The sequence below is a fragment of the Pleurodeles waltl genome, chromosome 5, assembly GCF_031143425.1.
Source record: "Pleurodeles waltl isolate 20211129_DDA chromosome 5, aPleWal1.hap1.20221129, whole genome shotgun sequence".
In the NCBI taxonomy this organism is placed as follows: domain Eukaryota; kingdom Metazoa; phylum Chordata; class Amphibia; order Caudata; family Salamandridae; genus Pleurodeles; species Pleurodeles waltl.
In genome coordinates, this window is record NC_090444.1 from 893,163,803 (window position 1) to 893,183,793 (window position 19,991).

The following is a 19,991-nucleotide window of genomic DNA, read 5'->3' on the forward strand; positions in this document are numbered from 1 at the left end:
AAGATTACCAAAGCAAAGAAGCAAGCACGAACAGCTGCACCATTGTTTTTCAGGATTGTAGAAATCAGCTACCCGAGAGATTATGAGAGCAGGGAAACTACAAGGTAATATGGTAATCACCGACAAAACGTGTTAATGCCGGTTTGACATCAAAAATACTAAAATCTGTGTACAAAGTATTAACTGAGTCTATTGGTAATGATTTGTCCAAAGAAAATACGAATTAATATCTGAGATTTGTTTTGAAATTAACAGTCTGCCAGAGATGGCCAGGGCATTTATTAGCCGGCAGGCGTCCCTGGTTTTGGGAAATAAAAACTAAATGGGGTAATCTGTACAATTGTAAAAAGAATCCGGATTTTTCAGGGACGACCACTGCTAATGGCGATATCCTGCACTTGGTACAGCTAGATGATTAATCTGCAATTTTTCCTACATGTTCTGCATGTTGGTATGCAGGCTTTGTGACATCCCCAGACATTTTCCCTTCAGTATCATACTAGTATTACATGCCATGCCATGTGCAAGAGGGAAGAGATAGATGGAGGAGCAATAGAGATGTGGTGGCATAAAGGTAGGGAAGGGCACACTGTTATAAAAAAAAAAAAATTAAAAAAATAAGAGCTGCGTTCTAGACATTCGCCCTTTTAGACTCAAAAAGTGACTAAAATACTCTGATGCTGATATGAATGTTGGCTCCAACATGATCCCCAAAATCTCACAAATCTAAATTTAAGTAATGAGATTACACGGAAGACACATCTATATTTCACCACAAAAAAGCTATTCAACCTCAATGAGCCCTTTTTCATCCAAATATGGTTTGTTTTTGACCCACCATTCTGACATGACAGTAATGTGTGCATTAAATCCATCAGTTAGGCCAATGCAGCAAGAATAAAACCAAAATGTCACAAAAGGTCCCAACATGGAGCAAACTGTTACCAGAATATTTATCAAAAACCTAATTTTGTAGTCCAAAAAGTAGACCTAAGAAGCTGCACAGGCAACGAATGTGGTCTCCAAAGGTGGAAAGCTTAACCATAAAATGTTTAGAATTGACTACTAGAAAACTAACCGGGAAGCTATTCCTGGGCTGCAGGATGAATCTCATTGGCCAAGGTGATGAAAATGTAGAGCCACATTTTCTAAAGCAGGTGGACCCTGCTGTCAAAAAGTACTGTACTGCATCGTTAATGTTCGTCAACAACATACTTTTATTTAAACAAAAAGGAGTTAAGCCAATGTCACCCAAAGGTTCATCTAATCATGTAGATCATAGAAGACTAGTATAATATGAACCTACATTCGTTCATTAAAGACTACATTGAGCATTAAATACGGAGTGACCCTTTGTAAATGATGAAGGTGATACTAAAAGAAGACAAGAAATGGAGTGGATGGTAGCAGAAAAAAGGAAGAGGTCGTGACAGATGGGAGGAGAAGGAGGAGTGGCCAGGAGGGTAGAGTAGCGAGTGGGAATAAGCAGGAAATAATGGAAGCCCAGCGGAAGAGCAGCGGTAATGGCATGGAGAGTAACCTGTTAGCGAAGGTAGGAAAAGGCAGGGAACGAAATAATGGCAGTATTACGAATGATTTAAAACAATTAGACAGAAGACATAATCTTGGCAACTACTATGCCGGTCATTGCTAGTGGAGAAGACCGACGCAGTGAGACATTCGGACACACCGGCAGTGCATTGGAGGATAGCAGCTGCTCCATAACCTGAGTGCTGCTGCCCCTTTACATAACGCTTGTATGTATAGCATTAGGCGAGTGCAGGAGTTCATGAGCATTGTCAGCAGAGATCCTGCACTTCGAGAGAGACAGGGATTAGAGTCTTCTCTGATTTGGAGCTTCAACCTAGTCCCTAGGTCTCCTAGATATGGAGCACTTTACAAAATGCAGCAGGCAGTACCAAGAACAAAGGAAAACATGCAGGAAATCTTGGTCCGAAATCTACTGGTGTTAAGTTCTTGAAGGCCTAGCTCGATGACGCTGCAGTTCTTCCTCTACCACTGTTTGCACCAAAAATGGGCTTAAATAATGCTACAGAACACACACAAATATATTCAAGGGGGGCAGAGAGATCCTAATACTTGATGTAGGCATTTCACTCTAATTGCCGTCCGGTTTCGGGAGCCCAAAATCACGCAGTGCAAATGTATTCCATTCAAAGTCACATGCACCGCAGAGGATGGTGCATTCTTGTATTCATGTACATGCATCAAAGGAGTTACCGTTAACAGAAGGGCAGATGAAGATCTTATGTCTAGTGAAAGGAGGGGGCTCATGTACTTGAGCAGATTGGCAGGGTGTGAAAGAATCCTCCACTTGTCAAAGTAGTTCCGTCCTAGTGTCCACCATAGCAGTTCCCGAAGGTTTAGCAGCACACCTGGAACTCAGAATAATCAAGGCCTGGATATTATGGCTCCTAATTCTACTAGGAAATGCTGTCTAAGAAAACCAATAAATTGCACAACCATACTCCACACCAATTGAAGCGTCCTGTCATCACCAACGTAATCAACACAACCTTATCCAGTGGAGGTATCCACAAGGGGCCTTTAAACTTGCTATCTTCACTAACGTTCACTGACATTTTACAGAAACCTATGACAGACTATGACAATCTAATTATACACCAATTTCAGCTCTTCCCTGTGTTGCAAAGGTGCTTGAAACTGTCATCACTTGCCAATTCCAGGACACCAAGAGCCCAACTGAATTTGAAATGTCACTGAGTCTTAAGATTTCATACGAATGCAGACAACTTCAACTAGTTAGGGGAAAATCTAATTTCCCAAGGCTTAGCTATCCCTCAACACTGATGCTATTGGACACCACTGAATGCCAAGTGCTTTCTGAAAGACTGTTCACTTCACTTGGCATCAATGAAAAGGTGTTGTCATGATTTATTGTCATCCTGCATTCAGAATTAAAATAGGGCTCCTTATTCATCAAAATACTCAACATTAATTTTCAAGTAACCAAGGGCTCTCCCCAATTGCCAACATTAATCAGTGGTTGAATGGTTCCCTCTTTGCGGACATCTAGTTCCACTTTAAGGTGGAAAATGATCTTGGCAACCTTCCCAATTGTTCTCACTGAGGGTCGTAAGGTATGAGCAAAACGTGCTGGCTGTTTGGCTGTATTTCATGAAGTAAGAACAATAAAGAAAATAATTTTATAACATCTTCCTAAGACGTTTAGAGCTTTAATTGTGGATTTATTGAGTTAACTGTGATATATATATATATATAATTACGAAATATAAGGTAATTTAATTACAATATATAAAGCATGGAATTTTTGGAGTGATTATTGATGATAAACTGTTTTCTTATCCCAAAGATAAACTTGATCACATATATTAACTGTCTTCCACCATCTTCATTTGCTTAAACAGGCTATGCCTCTGCCCCCCCCCCCCTACTCTCAGGTTATCACCCTAATCCTTACTGTAGTAATGTCACACCTGGATTATTGCAACAGCCTACACTCTGGTCTCTCCATCACTTTTTTCAAAACTGCATTGAGTTCGGAACTAGGAAGCCCACCCACTGTTTGGCCTGAAACTACTGGACTACACAAGCTCTCAGATCTCTCCACTGACTCCCAATAAAAGAGTACATTTTAACACACTTTGTTGAATAAACAAGGTTCACCATGACTCTCCTCCACAAATTTGTTTGCCCCATAAAAATCAAGCAGAACCCCAGAATCAAGAACAAACAGATCGCTCAGGCAAAACAGCTTCATTGATTGAGCTCTCCATGTTCAAGGCTAGTTGATGTAGAATTTGCTACCTCTTCCGCAGAGATTGGAAATGATTACCTCAAATTCAGAAGATCCCTAAAGATTCACCTTTTCAGTTTGGCACTTGTTAGAAATGGGGTCTTTGGTTGACAGTCAGGTTACCCCCTGTTCAAGCAAGGACCCTCACTCTAGTTAGGATAAAAGAGAATCACCCTCAGCTAACCCCTGCTTACCCCCTTGGTAGCTTGGCAGAGCAGTAGGCTTAACCTCAGAGTGCTGGGCGTAAAGTATTTGTACCAACACACACAGTAACTTAATGAAAACACTACAAAATGACACAACACCAGTTTAGAAAAATAGGAAATATTTATCTAGACAAAACAAGACCAAAACGACAAAAATCCAACATACACAAGTCAAGTTATGATTTTTTAAAGGTTTAAAATAAAAAGAGTCTTTAGGTAGTTGTAACACCACACTAGCGCTGCTAGCGTGAAAATGTACCTGGTTTGCGTCAAAAATAACCCCGCACGGGCGGTGTGCGTCGAAAGTAACCCTGCACGGCTGTGTGCGTCGAAAACAACTCGGCACGGCGGTGCGCGTTGAAAAAGCCAGCCACACGACGATTCGAAAGTCCCGCGGCGCAGGGTGCGATCTCTCAGCCTCCGTCAGCGATGCTGCGCGTCGTTTCTCCTGCTCCGGGCGTCGGTTTTTCGGTCGCGTTTCCTGCGGCGTCGTTTCTCAGCTGCGGAACCGGCGTCGCGTCGTTTTCTCAGCCGCGATCGGATTCGCGTCGATCTTTTCTCCGCACGGTGCTCGGTGCGTGTATTTTTGTCCTTAGGCTGCCAGCCTCTCCTTTCAGGGTCCCAGGAACTGGAAGGGCACCACAGAGCAGAGTAGGGGTCTCTCCAGAGACTCCAGGTGCTGGCAGGAAGAAGTCTTTGCTATCCCTGAGACTTCAACAACAGGAGGCAAGCTCTACATCAAGCCCTTGGAGATTTCTTCTTCAAGATGGAAGGCACACAAAGTCCAGTCTTTGCCCTCTTACTCTGGCAGAAGCAGCACTGCAGGAAAGCTCCACAAAGCACAGTCACAGGCAGGGCAGCACGTTTTCCTCAGCTATCAGCTCTTCTCCAGGCAGAGGTTCCCCTTGGTTCCAGAAGTGTTTCTAAAGTTTGTAAGTTTGGGTGCCCTTCTTATACCCATTTTAGTCTTTGAAGTCACCTTCCTTCAAAGGGGACTCACACCTTCTTGTGAAATCCTGCCTTGCCCAGGCAAGGCCTCAGACACACACCAGGGGGCTGGAGACAGCATTGTCAGAGGCAGGCACAGTCCTTTCAGATGAGAGTGACCACTCCACCCCTCCCTCCTAGCAGAGATGGCTAATCAGGAAATGCAGATCACACCCCAGCTCCCTTTGTGTCACTGTCTGGTGTGAGGTGAAAAACAACCCAACTGTCAAACTGACCCAGACAGGGAATCCACAAACAAGGCAGAGTCACAGAATGGTTTAAGCAAGAAAATGCTCACTTTCTAAAAGTGGCATTTTCAAACGCACAATCTCAAAATCAACTTTACTAAAAGATGTATTTCTAAATTGTGAGTTCAGGGGTCCCAAACTCCACCTGTCCATCTACTCTCTAGGGGAATCTACACTTTAATCATATTTAAAGGTAGCCCCCATATTATCCTATGAGAGAGAGACAGACCTTGCAACAGTGAAAACGAAATTGGCAGTATTTCACTGTCAGGACATATAAACCACACTACTATATGTCCTACCTTATCCATACACTGCACCCTGCCCTTGGGGCTACCTAGGGCCTACCTTAGGGGTGCCTTACATGTAAGGAAAGGGAAGGTTTAGGCCTGGCAAGTGGGTACACTTGCCAAGTCGAATTTACAGTGTAAGAATACACATACAGACACTGCAGTGGCAGGTCTGAGACATGATTACAGAGCTACTTATGTGGGTGGCACAACCAGTGCTGCAGGCCCACTAGTAGCATTTGATTTACAGGCCCTGGCACCTCTAGTGCACCTTACTAGGGACTTACTAGTAAATCAAATATGCCAATCATGGATAAACCACTTACATACAATTTAAACAGGAGAGCATATGCACTTTAGCACTGGTTAGCAGTGGTAAAGTGCTCAGAGTTGAAAAGCCAACAGCAACATGTCAGAAAAATATAGGAGGCAGGAGGCAAAAAAGTCTGGGGATGACCCTGCAAAAGCAAAAGTCCAACACGACCCCCTACCAGCCTAAAGCCAGGGGAGAACAATCAATACCTTGATGTACTTCCCTGATTGGGGCGATAGAACAGGGACCCAGGCCCACAACAGCAGGGGCATGCTCCAGTTCTACGCCTTCCTGACTCCAGTTGGATCCCTCTGTCCATACTCTCAGGGCCCACTAAGCTAACCCATGGGGAACCCTTCTCCACATCTACAGACACCATCTGTGCAACACCTAACTTTACTTTGCTCCCAGATGTATTGCAATGGGCAGATAGTACCACCAGGGCCAACACAGTGGTGTTGCCCACTCCACCCCCGGGGTGTGACTCTCGTCCTCCCCCCCCCAGGGGCAACTCTGTCCACCAGGACAGCAAGCCACAGTGGCCCCAGACAACTGTCAGGGATGAGAGCCCGACCTCAGGCCTCTCTAACCACTGTGACTGTGGAGAGTGGGGGGTGGTAGCCCCAGGTGCCTGGCACCCTTTGACCACTCTCTCTTCCACCAGGTCAGGGATGACAACCTGACCCTGGTCCTCCCCTCTGGGGCTCTGTACCCTCCCTGCAGAAGCGGCACCCCCAGAGTCAAAAACTGTCAGGGTGCTTGTAGAAGCAGTCCTGCACAATTCTTCCATCAGTGCAGGGATGTTAACCTGCAACTGATCCTCCAACCTGGGGTCTGTACCTTCAGGTTGGACTAGGGCCAGGGGTGAGGCTTCCCTCCCCCTGCCCTCTCTTCTGGGGTCCTGAACCACCCAACTAGGAGTGGCCCCCCCAGAAGACAACATGGTAGGGGCACCGTTAACAGTAGCCCCTTCCTCCAGGTCAGGGGGGACACCCTTAACCTGGCCTCCCAATCCAGGGTCTGTACCCACAGACTGGATCACTGCCTGGCAAACCAGGGCTTCCTGGGGGGCATACCTACCCCCTACCAGGTCAGAGTTTACCCTCTGAACCTGGTCATCCAACCCAGGGTCACCACCCTGCGGTTGAACCACTGCCTGGCACACCAGGACTTCCTTGGGAGCACATTTACCCCCCATCAGGTCAGAGTTTACCCCCTGAACCTGATCATTCAACCCAGAGTCACCACCCTGCGGTTGAACCATTGCCTGGCACACCAGGACTTCCTGGGGGGCACACCTACCCCCCACAAGGGAAACACTTTCCCCAAGGGCCATACAAGAGTCTGGCTGGCTCAGGTCTCCTGACCTCTGCCCATCTGACAGAGTCTGGATTCCCCCCAGCCCAGAAATGGTCTCACCAAGGTCATTCCTGGGGGGCTCTGCACTCAGAGCTGACCCCTGACCCTCCAGGTTCTCCACTGGGGTCCGCAACCCCCTCTCAACCCTCTGTCTGGACTTCTGCAACCCCTCACTAGGAGTGGTACTGCCAGACACCAGAACTGGTGGGACGCTGGCTACAGCCGCCCCCCCAAGTTCTCCTGACACTGTGGGGTCTCCCTCAACAGATGGCCCTATGGTACAGGCTAGGCTCCCCTCCTGGGGTTCCCGCAGGGAACCCTCCAGGACCTGGGACCGGATCTCGGGCACCTTGGGCCTCAACCCATCCCCATTCCCTCTCCTCTGAGACTGGACATGGGGTCCCTCACCCATCCCACTACACTGGGACCTACCTGGGACACTACAATCCTTCCCTACCTCACCTGGTTGGGAACTACCTAGACCACTCCTCTCAGGAGCACCCCCAAATGCCTCTTCAGACTCTCTGGTACTCACCCAGAAGTCTGCCTCCATTGTAAGCTCCCTGGGGTCAGAGAACTCACACTCCACCTGGTGTTGGCATAGCTCTGGAAAATAAGGACTAGACATATGCTCTCCAGCAATTACATCACTCAGCCCCTCACATGAATTAACCAAAGTACCCTTCACCCAACCATCCAGTGACTCTGCTTTGACAAAGCACCCCACATCACCCTCCTGAGACTGGTGAGACAGTACCTGACTGTCCCTGACACTCAACCCACACTCTTCTGGGATGTTTTCACACTCCATAACCAGGACTTCTACCTGGGGGGAACCCCTCTCCCTGTCACTCTCAACTAGAGTCAGTAGAGTGTCCCTCCCACCAGTAGGAATATGACTCCCCATGCCAGTTCCCCAATCTACCTCAGAGACCCTGTGCATCACTGGAGCTACCTCATACCCCTGAACCTCCTGGCGTGTGTTAACTCCCTCCTTCAAGTAGGGCACCACCTCTCTGGGCATGTGTACTTCTGCAGCATCACTGGATATACAATTGTTGCTGCCACCATTCCAGCTGGACTCAGCCCTCATGACTTCCAGCTCTTTCAATTTAAGCTCGTAAGCATAAATCATTTTTTTAATCTCTAAGTCCCTCCTCCTTTCTGCCAGGGCTAAGGCTCTCTTCTCCTCGGCCCTCTTAAACTCTTCCAGACTCCGGATTCGAGCTAGGAGCCTATCATCTCTTTCTGTTCCCTCCTCAGGGCCACTGCCCTCCTCTTTGGAGTAATCCTCCTCCTCAGAGTAGTTATCCTCCTCAGACTCATTTGGTGGTGTTGCCTGACAACGTTTCAATTCATCCTGAAACAGGGCTGACTCAAGATCCTCCCTTCTGGATTCCTTGTTCACAGCCAGTCCCCTTTCCATGCAGAATGCTTTAAGCTGCCACTTTTTATACATAGATAGGTGCCAGAAATTGACTTCCATTTCTGCAAAGGCTTCACAACCAAAAAACAAAGTCCAAAAATATTATCAATACTTCCAGGAGGACATCAGAGAACAAAAAGCAGAATCACAAGACAAGTAGTATGTGGTCACGTAGTGGTCTGAGATCAAAACAGTAGTGTTCACTTAATTACTGTATGTCAAGTACAAATACAAGTCCAATCCCGACCGCTGGTCACCAATGTTAGAAATGGGGTCTTTGGTTGACAGTCAGGTTACCCCCTGTTCAAGCAAGGACCCTCACTCTAGTTAGGATAAAAGAGAATCACCCTCAGCTAACCCCTGCTTACCCCCTTGGTAGCTTGGCAGAGCAGTAGGCTTAACCTCAGAGTGCTGGGCGTAAAGTATTTGTACCAACACACACAGTAACTTAATGAAAACACTACAAAATGACACAACACCAGTTTAGAAAAATAGGAAATATTTATCTAGACAAAACAAGACCAAAACGACAAAAATCCAACATACACAAGTCAAGTTATGATTTTTTAAAGGTTTAAAATAAAAAGAGTCTTTAGGTAGTTGTAACACCACACTAGCGCTGCTAGCGTGAAAATGTACCTGGTTTGCGTCAAAAATAACCCCGCACGGGCGGTGTGCGTCGAAAGTAACCCTGCACGGCTGTGTGCGTCGAAAACAACTCGGCACGGCGGTGCGCGTTGAAAAAGCCAGCCACACGACGATTCGAAAGTCCCGCGGCGCAGGGTGCGATCTCTCAGCCTCCGTCAGCGATGCTGCGCGTTGTTTCTCCTGCTCCGGGCGTCGGTTTTTCGGTCGCGTTTCCTGCGGCGTCGTTTCTCAGCTGCGGAACCGGCGTCGCGTCGTTTTCTCAGCCGCGATCGGATTCGCGTCGATCTTTTCTCCGCACGGTGCTCGGTGCGTGTATTTTTGTCCTTAGGCTGCCAGCCTCTCCTTTCAGGGTCCCAGGAACTGGAAGGGCACCACAGAGCAGAGTAGGGGTCTCTCCAGAGACTCCAGGTGCTGGCAGGAAGAAGTCTTTGCTATCCCTGAGACTTCAACAACAGGAGGCAAGCTCTACATCAAGCCCTTGGAGATTTCTTCTTCAAGATGGAAGGCACACAAAGTCCAGTCTTTGCCCTCTTACTCTGGCAGAAGCAGCACTGCAGGAAAGCTCCACAAAGCACAGTCACAGGCAGGGCAGCACGTTTTCCTCAGCTATCAGCTCTTCTCCAGGCAGAGGTTCCCCTTGGTTCCAGAAGTGTTTCTAAAGTTTGTAAGTTTGGGTGCCCTTCTTATACCCATTTTAGTCTTTGAAGTCACCTTCCTTCAAAGGGGACTCACACCTTCTTGTGAAATCCTGCCTTGCCCAGGCAAGGCCTCAGACACACACCAGGGGGCTGGAGACAGCATTGTCAGAGGCAGGCACAGTCCTTTCAGATGAGAGTGACCACTCCACCCCTCCCTCCTAGCAGAGATGGCTAATCAGGAAATGCAGATCACACCCCAGCTCCCTTTGTGTCACTGTCTGGTGTGAGGTGAAAAACAACCCAACTGTCAAACTGACCCAGACAGGGAATCCACAAACAAGGCAGAGTCACAGAATGGTTTAAGCAAGAAAATGCTCACTTTCTAAAAGTGGCATTTTCAAACGCACAATCTCAAAATCAACTTTACTAAAAGATGTATTTCTAAATTGTGAGTTCAGGGGTCCCAAACTCCACCTATCCATCTACTCTCTAGGGGAATCTACACTTTAATCATATTTAAAGGTAGCCCCCATATTATCCTATGAGAGAGAGACAGACCTTGCAACAGTGAAAACGAAATTGGCAGTATTTCACTGTCAGGACATATAAACCACACTACTATATGTCCTACCTTATCCATACACTGCACCCTGCCCTTGGGGCTACCTAGGGCCTACCTTAGGGGTGCCTTACATGTAAGGAAAGGGAAGGTTTAGGCCTGGCAAGTGGGTACACTTGCCAAGTCGAATTTACAGTGTAAGAATACACATACAGACACTGCAGTGGCAGGTCTGAGACATGATTACAGAGCTACTTATGTGGGTGGCACAACCAGTGCTGCAGGCCCACTAGTAGCATTTGATTTACAGGCCCTGGCACCTCTAGTGCACCTTACTAGGGACTTACTAGTAAATCAAATATGCCAATCATGGATAAACCACTTACATACAATTTAAACAGGAGAGCATATGCACTTTAGCACTGGTTAGCAGTGGTAAAGTGCTCAGAGTTGAAAAGCCAACAGCAACATGTCAGAAAAATATAGGAGGCAGGAGGCAAAAAAGTCTGGGGATGACCCTGCAAAAGCAAAAGTCCAACAGCACTTAAATAACCATATCATCTGGACATCAACTCCTCTCACATATGTCTCCCACAGTCGTACACCTAAGGCGGGCTCAGTCTCTCAATGCAGGCACCCAGGACTCTGAAAGCATGCTTTGTCAAGTACTTATGGGTCAACTTTGATGGTATGAGAGCTCCTTGCTGCCAGATGACTGACAGTTTCTCCACCAGTAACTCTAGCAATCTGGTCTATACTGTTGTTCTCCACTCTTGTATGCAGAAGTTGGTGCTCCGAAGTCCCCACATGGTGGCTAGTAGTGCATAACAATACCTCAAATAAAATAAATTCATAGGTTGGTGTAAGTTATGTAAGTCATGACTGAGTGACAGTGCTACATATTCAGTGAGACAAAGATCTAGGTAACAGGACAGCTTGGTGATTTAGTTCTCCAATCTTGGTAGCTACCGTTTCAGTTGGGGTGGGCATAACCACACTCCCAAAAGTGGCATGGAGCTAAGTGGTAGAGATTTTCCTCACCTGCTACTGCAACTTTGTTTTATAGACGTCATTCCAATTTGACTTAGAGAATAAGTAGTCAGCTGTTCACGGAGAGTATCATGTAAAATGGCGGTTAGCAATGGTGACTCCCTCAATATAGTAGACCTTTCTTTGTGCATATTAACGTTGGATAAAGTAAATGTTTTTTGTCAATACCCCTTAGAAAATTAGGCTTTTGTGCTCCTCTAATGTGCTAGTGATTTTTATAACTGACAATTGAGCTGGGGCTGTCAAGACACCTGAAACTCCAGAGGCTCCCCACACTTGCACAGTGCTCATTACCACTAAAATGGTAGCAAAGGTCTGAATAGCAAATACCAAACAAACTGAACTGTGACTATGCATGTCAACAGCAAAGGATACTCCGACATATAAAAGTAGAAGTATCTATGATGGGATAGTAAAGGTTAATAACTTACTTGCCATAAGGTACATTCCTGGCTGAAGGCACAGCAGCATAGTAGAAGTTCTTATACTCATCCATCCAAACTTCAGCTGCACGGCGAGTGTTTCTGAGAACAGAAATATAATTCATGATATATAAGTCAACATACACAGATATTTTGATGTGCATTCTCGTGTGCCTTAACAGTATTACATTGTGACCAATCACACAGATATTTTTCTCACCTACAGCAGTTTTATATTCAACTGCAGGACAAAAGGCTTCTTTTTCCTACTTTGATTTACGTATCCCACTATACACTCATTGCACGACAATACCCATTGCTACAAACAAGCAAACTTTTAAACAATGAACCCAGCGTTTCCTATTGAGTGAATATTTTTTTTTAAGTCCAAGTTTTTGCTCGGTAGCTGTTCAAACTTTGTTCCTTTTTGTGTGTTGTGGTTTATTCACACTAACTACTTAATGTGCTTGAGGGACCTTTTGTGCATTAATCAAGAATGTGCAGAATGTTATTTTCCACTTGCTTCCAGACGTAGATGTTAATATAATACTATTGCTATGACCTATTAAAGTGTTCTTTTCTTGGATTACGCTAACGAGGCCTCAACTAGGTCTAAACACCATCTAATTTAAAAATGATGCCTCATCATGGTAATGCTTTGTTTATAATTCTGCTGCAAAAACTTTTTTTGTTAATTTCTACATGACACTGCTCTCGAAAGGGTTTCTAGCATGGGCTCACTATAGTAACATTTATCAAGGATCGTCTGCTTGCACTCAGTCTTACATTCATTCAGAATACCGTTCCGATCTTTTAGTAGCTAATTTGTTCTGGCATCTCTGGATGATATTATTTCAGCCTGTTTGAATCAATACTGATGTAGTGGATTAGTGCTGAGGTGGTAGAGCTGTAAGACGATTTTTAGAATCTATATTTTTAATTGTAAAAAATATATTTCTTTGCTCCCACTGTTTTGTAGTTTTCATACTCTATGGGAAATTTGCTTTATAAACCCTCTAAATTGGGGGTAAGCCAGAGAGACCTATCCTATGCTACTAGAAATGGTGTACGATTTCTTACTGATTTTGCTGCACATGAGACTTTCTTTGGGCCTCAGTATGAGTGTGGTGGTCTTCAGACTGGCACTCTCGTGGTGGGACTGCCTCACTCCAGCCAGTCCCACTGCCACATTACAACCCTGGCCGACGGGATCGCCTAAAGACCGCTGTCACTGCCAGGAACATTGTTCCCGATGGGAGTCTGAGTTGTGGTTAGCAACGACAGCACTGAACTCAGCGCCGCCATGCTGATTACAACTCAGCTTTCTGCCAGCCTTTCCACGGTAGTCACCCCGCCATGGAAAGGATGGCGGAAAGCCAGTGCTGGGGGTCACATTGCGATGGTGCTGTTGTCCTATGGTATTGGCCTTGGCACCCTTAAGGGAGCCGAGACCAATACTCTAAGCACTGTTCCGCCGGGCCTTCATGAGAAAAACATTTTGCTGCACCTGTACTTCATTATTTCTGAATTTACACTTTTGAATTTTTGTAGTAAACCTTCATGTTTTTTCCTAAATTCCAATATACAACTTACTCATTAAGTCGGTCTTTTCTTTAACTGTATTTTGAAACAAATTGAGGTGAACACCAGTCCCGACCCACCCAACCAATGGGCATTCATTTGAGTAGTAGGATTTTAGGGGTAGAGTGGGCTCACTAAGTTTTGGTAGCCGATCAGGGTTTTGAGATAATTAATGGCTATAGAGATTTAGTTTTGCCCTGTCTGTAGACTGGCCTCCTGTCTACATTCCCTAGACCACTTTAGGATTATTTGTCGCGTTCCAGAGGCCTGAGTGCCATTTCTGAGCAGAAGGATTGTGAGTATTATCAAGGGAGAATTATTCTTTAGACTGAGAGTTCTTGGAGTAATAATGAAGCATTGTGGGATTTGCAGCTGAGAATGTGGGTTTGTGTCATTAATATACTGAATATGATGATTTTGGTTATGCGTTATTGATTCTTGGTTCAATTTATGAATTGTTTACAGTGATTTCGATGCATTTGTCATATCTAGGACTTGTGTCAAAAAGGTTTTGTTACTTGTTGATTAAGGTAATCAGATTCATCGTAATCTAAGATCTTGAGATATTGTTGAATTTGTTTGCAAAGTGGTAGAGTGATCTGCAGGGCGCAGCATTTAACATAGCAGATTTTTGTCTGAATTATTCTGCTTTCTTTCAGACTTTAGATGTTTAGTTTGGGTTGGTGTCATTTGCTCTTTAGTGCACAGGAGCAAGTACACCAATCACAGGTAGACTGCTACTGGACAGAAGTCTGCTTTAGTGTGCATTTGTGTTGACAAGTGCAGCAAAGATATCGTTCTTCGTTCTATTGATTGTCAACTTTTTTTTTATCTATCTTGTGGATTCTCTCTTGTTTAGATTGAGCAGACAAGATTGTATTTGTTTATTGCTTGTGTGTTAATGGCAAAATTGTCTTGCCAATTTTTGCATAGTCGCAGAAAAGTTGTGCTACAATTGGTTTGACAACTGAGGAATCATGCTAGGATTGGTGAGAAGACTCCACAGAAACGCACTATTATTGGCTGTGGCTACAGCAGCATTGTGATTTGTGAATTTTTGCCATAGCAGTACTGCTTGATTTTTGGCACAGCTGCACTAGGACTGTTCGTTTATTAGGTCGAGCGTGCAAGCGCTTCCAACCTGTTGTAAGAATTGTGGGCTTTTAACCAAGCCCACCTCACGACGAACACTTTCATTTGTTTGTGAGCTTGCCTTTCAAAAAATCTTTTATCATAATTGGTAAATGTTTTACATATGTCCCTCCTCAGGGTGGTTTTGTTACCGCCTTGCAGACTGCCCCTGTTACAGGGATAATTGCACAATTGCAAATACGTTTGACTGGAAGCAAACTTCTTTTTCTGTCTGTCCTTCAACGCTCATGGCGGCCATGGCGCTTTGAATCGGCATCCTTATCTCAACTTTTCATTTTCAATTTATGTGGCAAGAAAGTCCAGTTATGAATTTACAATGCTAAAAGCTCTAACTCAAGCAAATGCGAGACCAATTGCATTGCAAATGCTTGTTCAGTTTGTGAGAGCTATTAATTATTTTGGGTAAGAATAATAGGGGCTGTGTTGAAAAATACTAAAGTTCTTAGCGTTATGGAGGGAGAGAGGATTCTTCTCAAAGGTTTGTTTGTGTTCAAAACGTTGATGGACATCGAGCTATACTCGTGCATGCATAGGAGGCTGGCATGAGAATACTTCTGGTGGACCTACAATTTCCTTTAGAGGGTACGTTTAATAGTAAATGCACCTTTAATATTAGAAAGATAGATTTTCTGAGACATACAATGAAGAGGAAGCCACAACCTAGGCCCAAACAATTTCAATAATTGAAATGGGATCAGATGACCATAGGTAAAGAAAGAAAATGAAGAAACAGTTTAAAGGTTCATTGAGTCAGTGATTAGAAACCAAGTGGGGTATTCAATCTTGGAGGGAGGATAAGGTAGAACCAGTGAGAGTTTTCCCCTCAACAGTTATGAGAAAGACAAAAAGAAAGCTGCTGATCGTGAAAGTGACAGGGAGAATCAGGACAAAGAAAAGGATACAGATGAGGAGGATCGCTTCTTAAATTATCTTTTGAATTGTAGACTTCCACCATATACAGACAATATACAGGCACAATCAAAAAAGACTGGATACGGATGAGAGAGGAGTACGAGTGCACAGGGAATGACGGTGCTCGCAGTAGCAAGTAAAAGTACAGCTGCGAGTGCAAGTGCTCTTCCTGAGAGGGCATTGACAGCTTTTCATTACAGCAGCTGAGATAATGCGGTCTCTATTACTGTGCTTACTGTACTCCCTAGAGATAGAGATTAATATTCCAATCTTAAAATTGAATTTAGAGAAACTTTGCACTGAATAATTGATTTAACCAGAATTGTCATAATGTGCATGAAATGAAATACTTGATCAAAGAAGCAATAAGCTGTGCAACTAAAGCACATAATAAGCTTGAGGATTTAGTTGAAGAACATGAGGTTGATATAAGCAAGATAAAAAAAAACTTATAGGAATTACAAAACTGATTTAAGTGAAGAAGAAATAGCAGATATGGGTCTTGTGACTTTGTACAAAGGTAGTAATGGGTTATTCAGAACCAGACACAGTGGCAGAATTTCCATCCATTAAGGGGAGTATATTGAGGGAATTAAGTGCATGTGCCTTGGAACAAGTGTGGTCTTTATGCCTTAACAACAATTTTTCCGAAACTGAGAGGAACCTGCCGAAAGGTGTACGAAGGTTCATATATTGGTGAGAGTTTCAGAGATGCTTTAGACTAAATTTGATACCTTATTTGAGGTTGCTGTCCTACTGATTTATCGAGTGTAAGGCTTCTTTTGCTTAGATTTTCATTTGACTTCTTTTATTGTGGTGAGGTGTAACAGCTGTATGTTTTTGATATAAACATTTTGTTACATCTTGATTTCACTAACAGCAAGCTATAGTCTGATCCGAATGAAAGAGGGGACTTAATCTAGCCTAAAACGCGTTGGATTCAGATAAGCTTTTGAAATATGAGCACTGACGTGGTGAGCAGCAGCCATCACAGCATCCTTTAGCCCACGTTTTGTGATTGAAGGATGGTGTCTGCTCAGGAAGTAGATAGCTTTGGAAAAGTAAGAGCTCTTAGGTTAAGGCATACCGTGGTCTCATGGCAACTGAGGCCTGGAAAAACAATTAAAGCCTTCTCAAGTTAAGAGATAGTGATGTGTAGTATTGTTTGATAGTATTTAGGCCGTGAACTCCTATTTTTTTCAATACCAGTCACTGTGAAACTTGTATCACCTAGAGGTGGGGCAGAAAGCAGTATTTTAACAGTATTCAGTTGCATCCGCTATGAGCCAACAGTGTGTTGCGCACCATGGTACCACTTACGCACCTGGCATACTCCACCCCTCAGTTGGCAATGCAGGAAGATGATTAGAAGTACCACAGTCTGCTCTTTGTCAGGATGGGGGAAGGTGCTGGAAATTGAGTGAAGATGGACGAGCAGATATAGCAATACTACAAATAGGAATACACCCAAGGTACACAGTTGTAAGGAAACAGACTTTTGAAGCCCCCCTCCACTTTTTGACTCCAGTTGGACTATTAGCTTCTGTGTTTTCGACTTTGAGAGTGCAGTGAAGCCTGCCACCAAGACCTCAGTGCCATTGTTCTGACCATTATAATGTATATCTTGAATTGGCTATACCCAATTGGCATAAGATGGCTTTTAATTCCCTAGTATCTGGTCCCCAGGGTACCAAGGGCATGTAAGGCAGAGTGTTCACCCAGGGCTGAATGTACCAAGCTATGTGTGAGAAAATACAAACATGGATGTGTTATACCTGACAGACTTAGGGTGGTCTTCCCTCTAACGTTTTGCCTGCTTTCCTCCAATTCTGCTGAATTCATTTTGTTGGCCTAGGGACCCTGTGCACTTTACAACAGCTAACCAATTTCTAAAGTTGCTGGTGCTCTCTCCCTAAAACATGGCTGGAGTGGTATATACTGAATTGGCATATTTAATTCCCTAGTAAGGTGCACAGCATGAGCCCAGGGCCTGAAAATCAAATGCTACTAGCGGGCCTGCAGAACTGCTTGTGCTACCCACTTGAGTAGCACTTTGAAACATTTTCCAGACCTGTCATTGCAGCCTGAATGCAATGTTACACTGCCATGTCGACTTAGCATTTAAAAATCCTTGGCAAGCCTTAAACAACCCTTTTATTACATATACGTCACCCCTAAGGTTGTTCTTTTGCTCACCATGCCAGCCTAGTTTGGACCCAGCCACATGCAAATCAGTCTGTACCCTGTTCCCACATGGGAACAGTCCAGCATGAACTGCCAGGCCAAGTCCTCCCTGGACCGGATACTAGCATCCTGGGTCCAGTTTCAGTGTATTACCCTTCATCAGCCAGGCTAACTTGAATCCAGTGGCATAGTGAGCATGGGACCCATGCCTAGGCATACTCTTCTCACTTAGGGCAACTTTAGCAAAACAAAAGGATGATGGACGGTGTGCTGAAACTTTTCAAACACTGATCCACTGTCACAGATCTGGGTTTAATCCATCGTTCTTTTGCTCACTGTGTCACTGGATTCAAGCTACCCTAACTGATGAAGGGTGATAACCTGTTCTGTAGAAATAAAATCTGAATAAATCTGAGGTCATAACGATCTACAAATTCATTACTCCTCACTATTTCTAGGACACAATGTTCTGGAGAAACACTTCATCAGATGAATAGAATACTATTCGCTAGAAACTCTAAATCTACATTAATCAATAACCATTCGTCCAATCAAGAACCCTTGAAACATAAACCTTATAAATGGTCTTTGCTCAGATTCTCTTCAGGCAACACCTAGACAGATTAAACATGAGAAGTGCACTGATCTTTCTTCATCCAGTTAGAATGCAGGACTCATGGGCTGACAATCGTTCTGGAATATCCCCTGCAGAGCTTCAGAAATCAAAACAGTGGGGTGTGGTCAAAACATACTAGATTTTATTGTCCCATCAGGCCTCTAGGTAAGAATGAGATTTTTCTATCATTCTGAAAACCTCTTTGGGTGATCATGTAGTCTCCTTCCACTTACCACCTTCCTTTGCTACTTTGTTCACACCATGGTGAACACCACACATAAGACGCCTGCTACCAATGTTCAAAGATATCCAATTAAATGCTGGAAAATCTGAGTTTTGATTCATCCTCTTCATCAACACACACAGCCCTTCCCCCCACCAGGATAACTACTGAGAGCATCGCAGCTACAACCCCTATAAGAGCAACTAAATTGTTTTTTTTTTTTTTTTTTTAAGTCCACTTTTGTCCTGAGAAAGGCATTTTATTGCTTTCTTGCTATAACGAAACAACACACACATTAACACAACACAAAAGTAAACAGTAGTGCTTGAAATGCAAGCCGTGGAATCAGAGATGCCAGCCAATCAAAGAGAAGATAAAGTGGAAATGCTCTATGGGAAGGAAATACACAATATTTTTCTCTTCAAAGTGAATAAATAATTAGCCTTTTACAAAAGATTTCCAGGGAGAGGAACATTTACGTGACACAATATTGACACTTTGGGACACGAATAAGAAGCAGGAAAATTAGAGCGACAGGAAAGCCAACCAATGGGAAGCCATGGTATGCTCCAAGCCCTTTTAAGTTCTTGGTAAGCCACAATACACCTCACAACAGACAGCGCATGTGCTATCTAGTAAAATCCAATATTTTGTTTCTCATCGGGATCAAGCAATAAGCACTTTTCTGAAACACTCATGCCACGAATTAGCTCTGCTACACCAGCAATTAAGCAACTAAAAACTTGGGACATATCAGTCGAACATTAAAAAGTAACAACAAGCTTTGAGTGTTTGAAATAATCTCCCAAAGAACATTACTCTATCATGCATTGCCAGTTAAAAGATGTGCTGGGCCCACTACAAGACACATTTTAATTATAGGTCTAATTTACTTTAATTATAAGTTAACGTTTCAGAAACCAGTCCATAAACAAACACTAAGAGCTCAAGCAGAATAGCATACTGCAGACAAATAGTACCCCAAAGCATGAAAGACCATTAATGAAATTGTTTAATTCAGCACTTGGATCTATACTTTCTGTCCTGCAACAATATTTTGTGTGGGATTAGGTTATCCTGTACCCCTCATTGTAGAAGAGCCATGGTAATGGTGTTCACTGGAAACAGTTCATAATATTAAAATAAAACGTACACATGTCACTTGAAATTGTAGCTCTGTGGATATTCGCTATCATAATAGTCCCCTACACAACGGGCCATGTCACTGCAACAGTGAACATGGAAGCACCGCTCTGTAGATTTTCACCACTTATCGGGTGAAATCTAAACTTCTTTCCTGCTCTGTCACTCCTGCCCACGTTTGGTATGTACACAATAATTCTCAGATTTACTGAATAAGAGAAACAGGAGGGAGCAG

At 44.1% G+C, this 19,991-nt stretch overlaps 1 protein-coding gene across 1 annotated transcript in view; it reads right to left on the reverse strand.

Moving 5' to 3' along the window:
• Positions 1–19,991, reverse strand: part of GALNT2 (polypeptide N-acetylgalactosaminyltransferase 2) — a 630,213-nt gene that overhangs the window by 132,038 nt on the left and 478,184 nt on the right. The window contains exon 12 of the mRNA XM_069235012.1: positions 11,955–12,047. Within this exon, the coding sequence (XP_069091113.1) occupies positions 11,955–12,047 (93 nt within the window). The remainder of the gene's footprint in view (positions 1–11,954; positions 12,048–19,991) is intronic.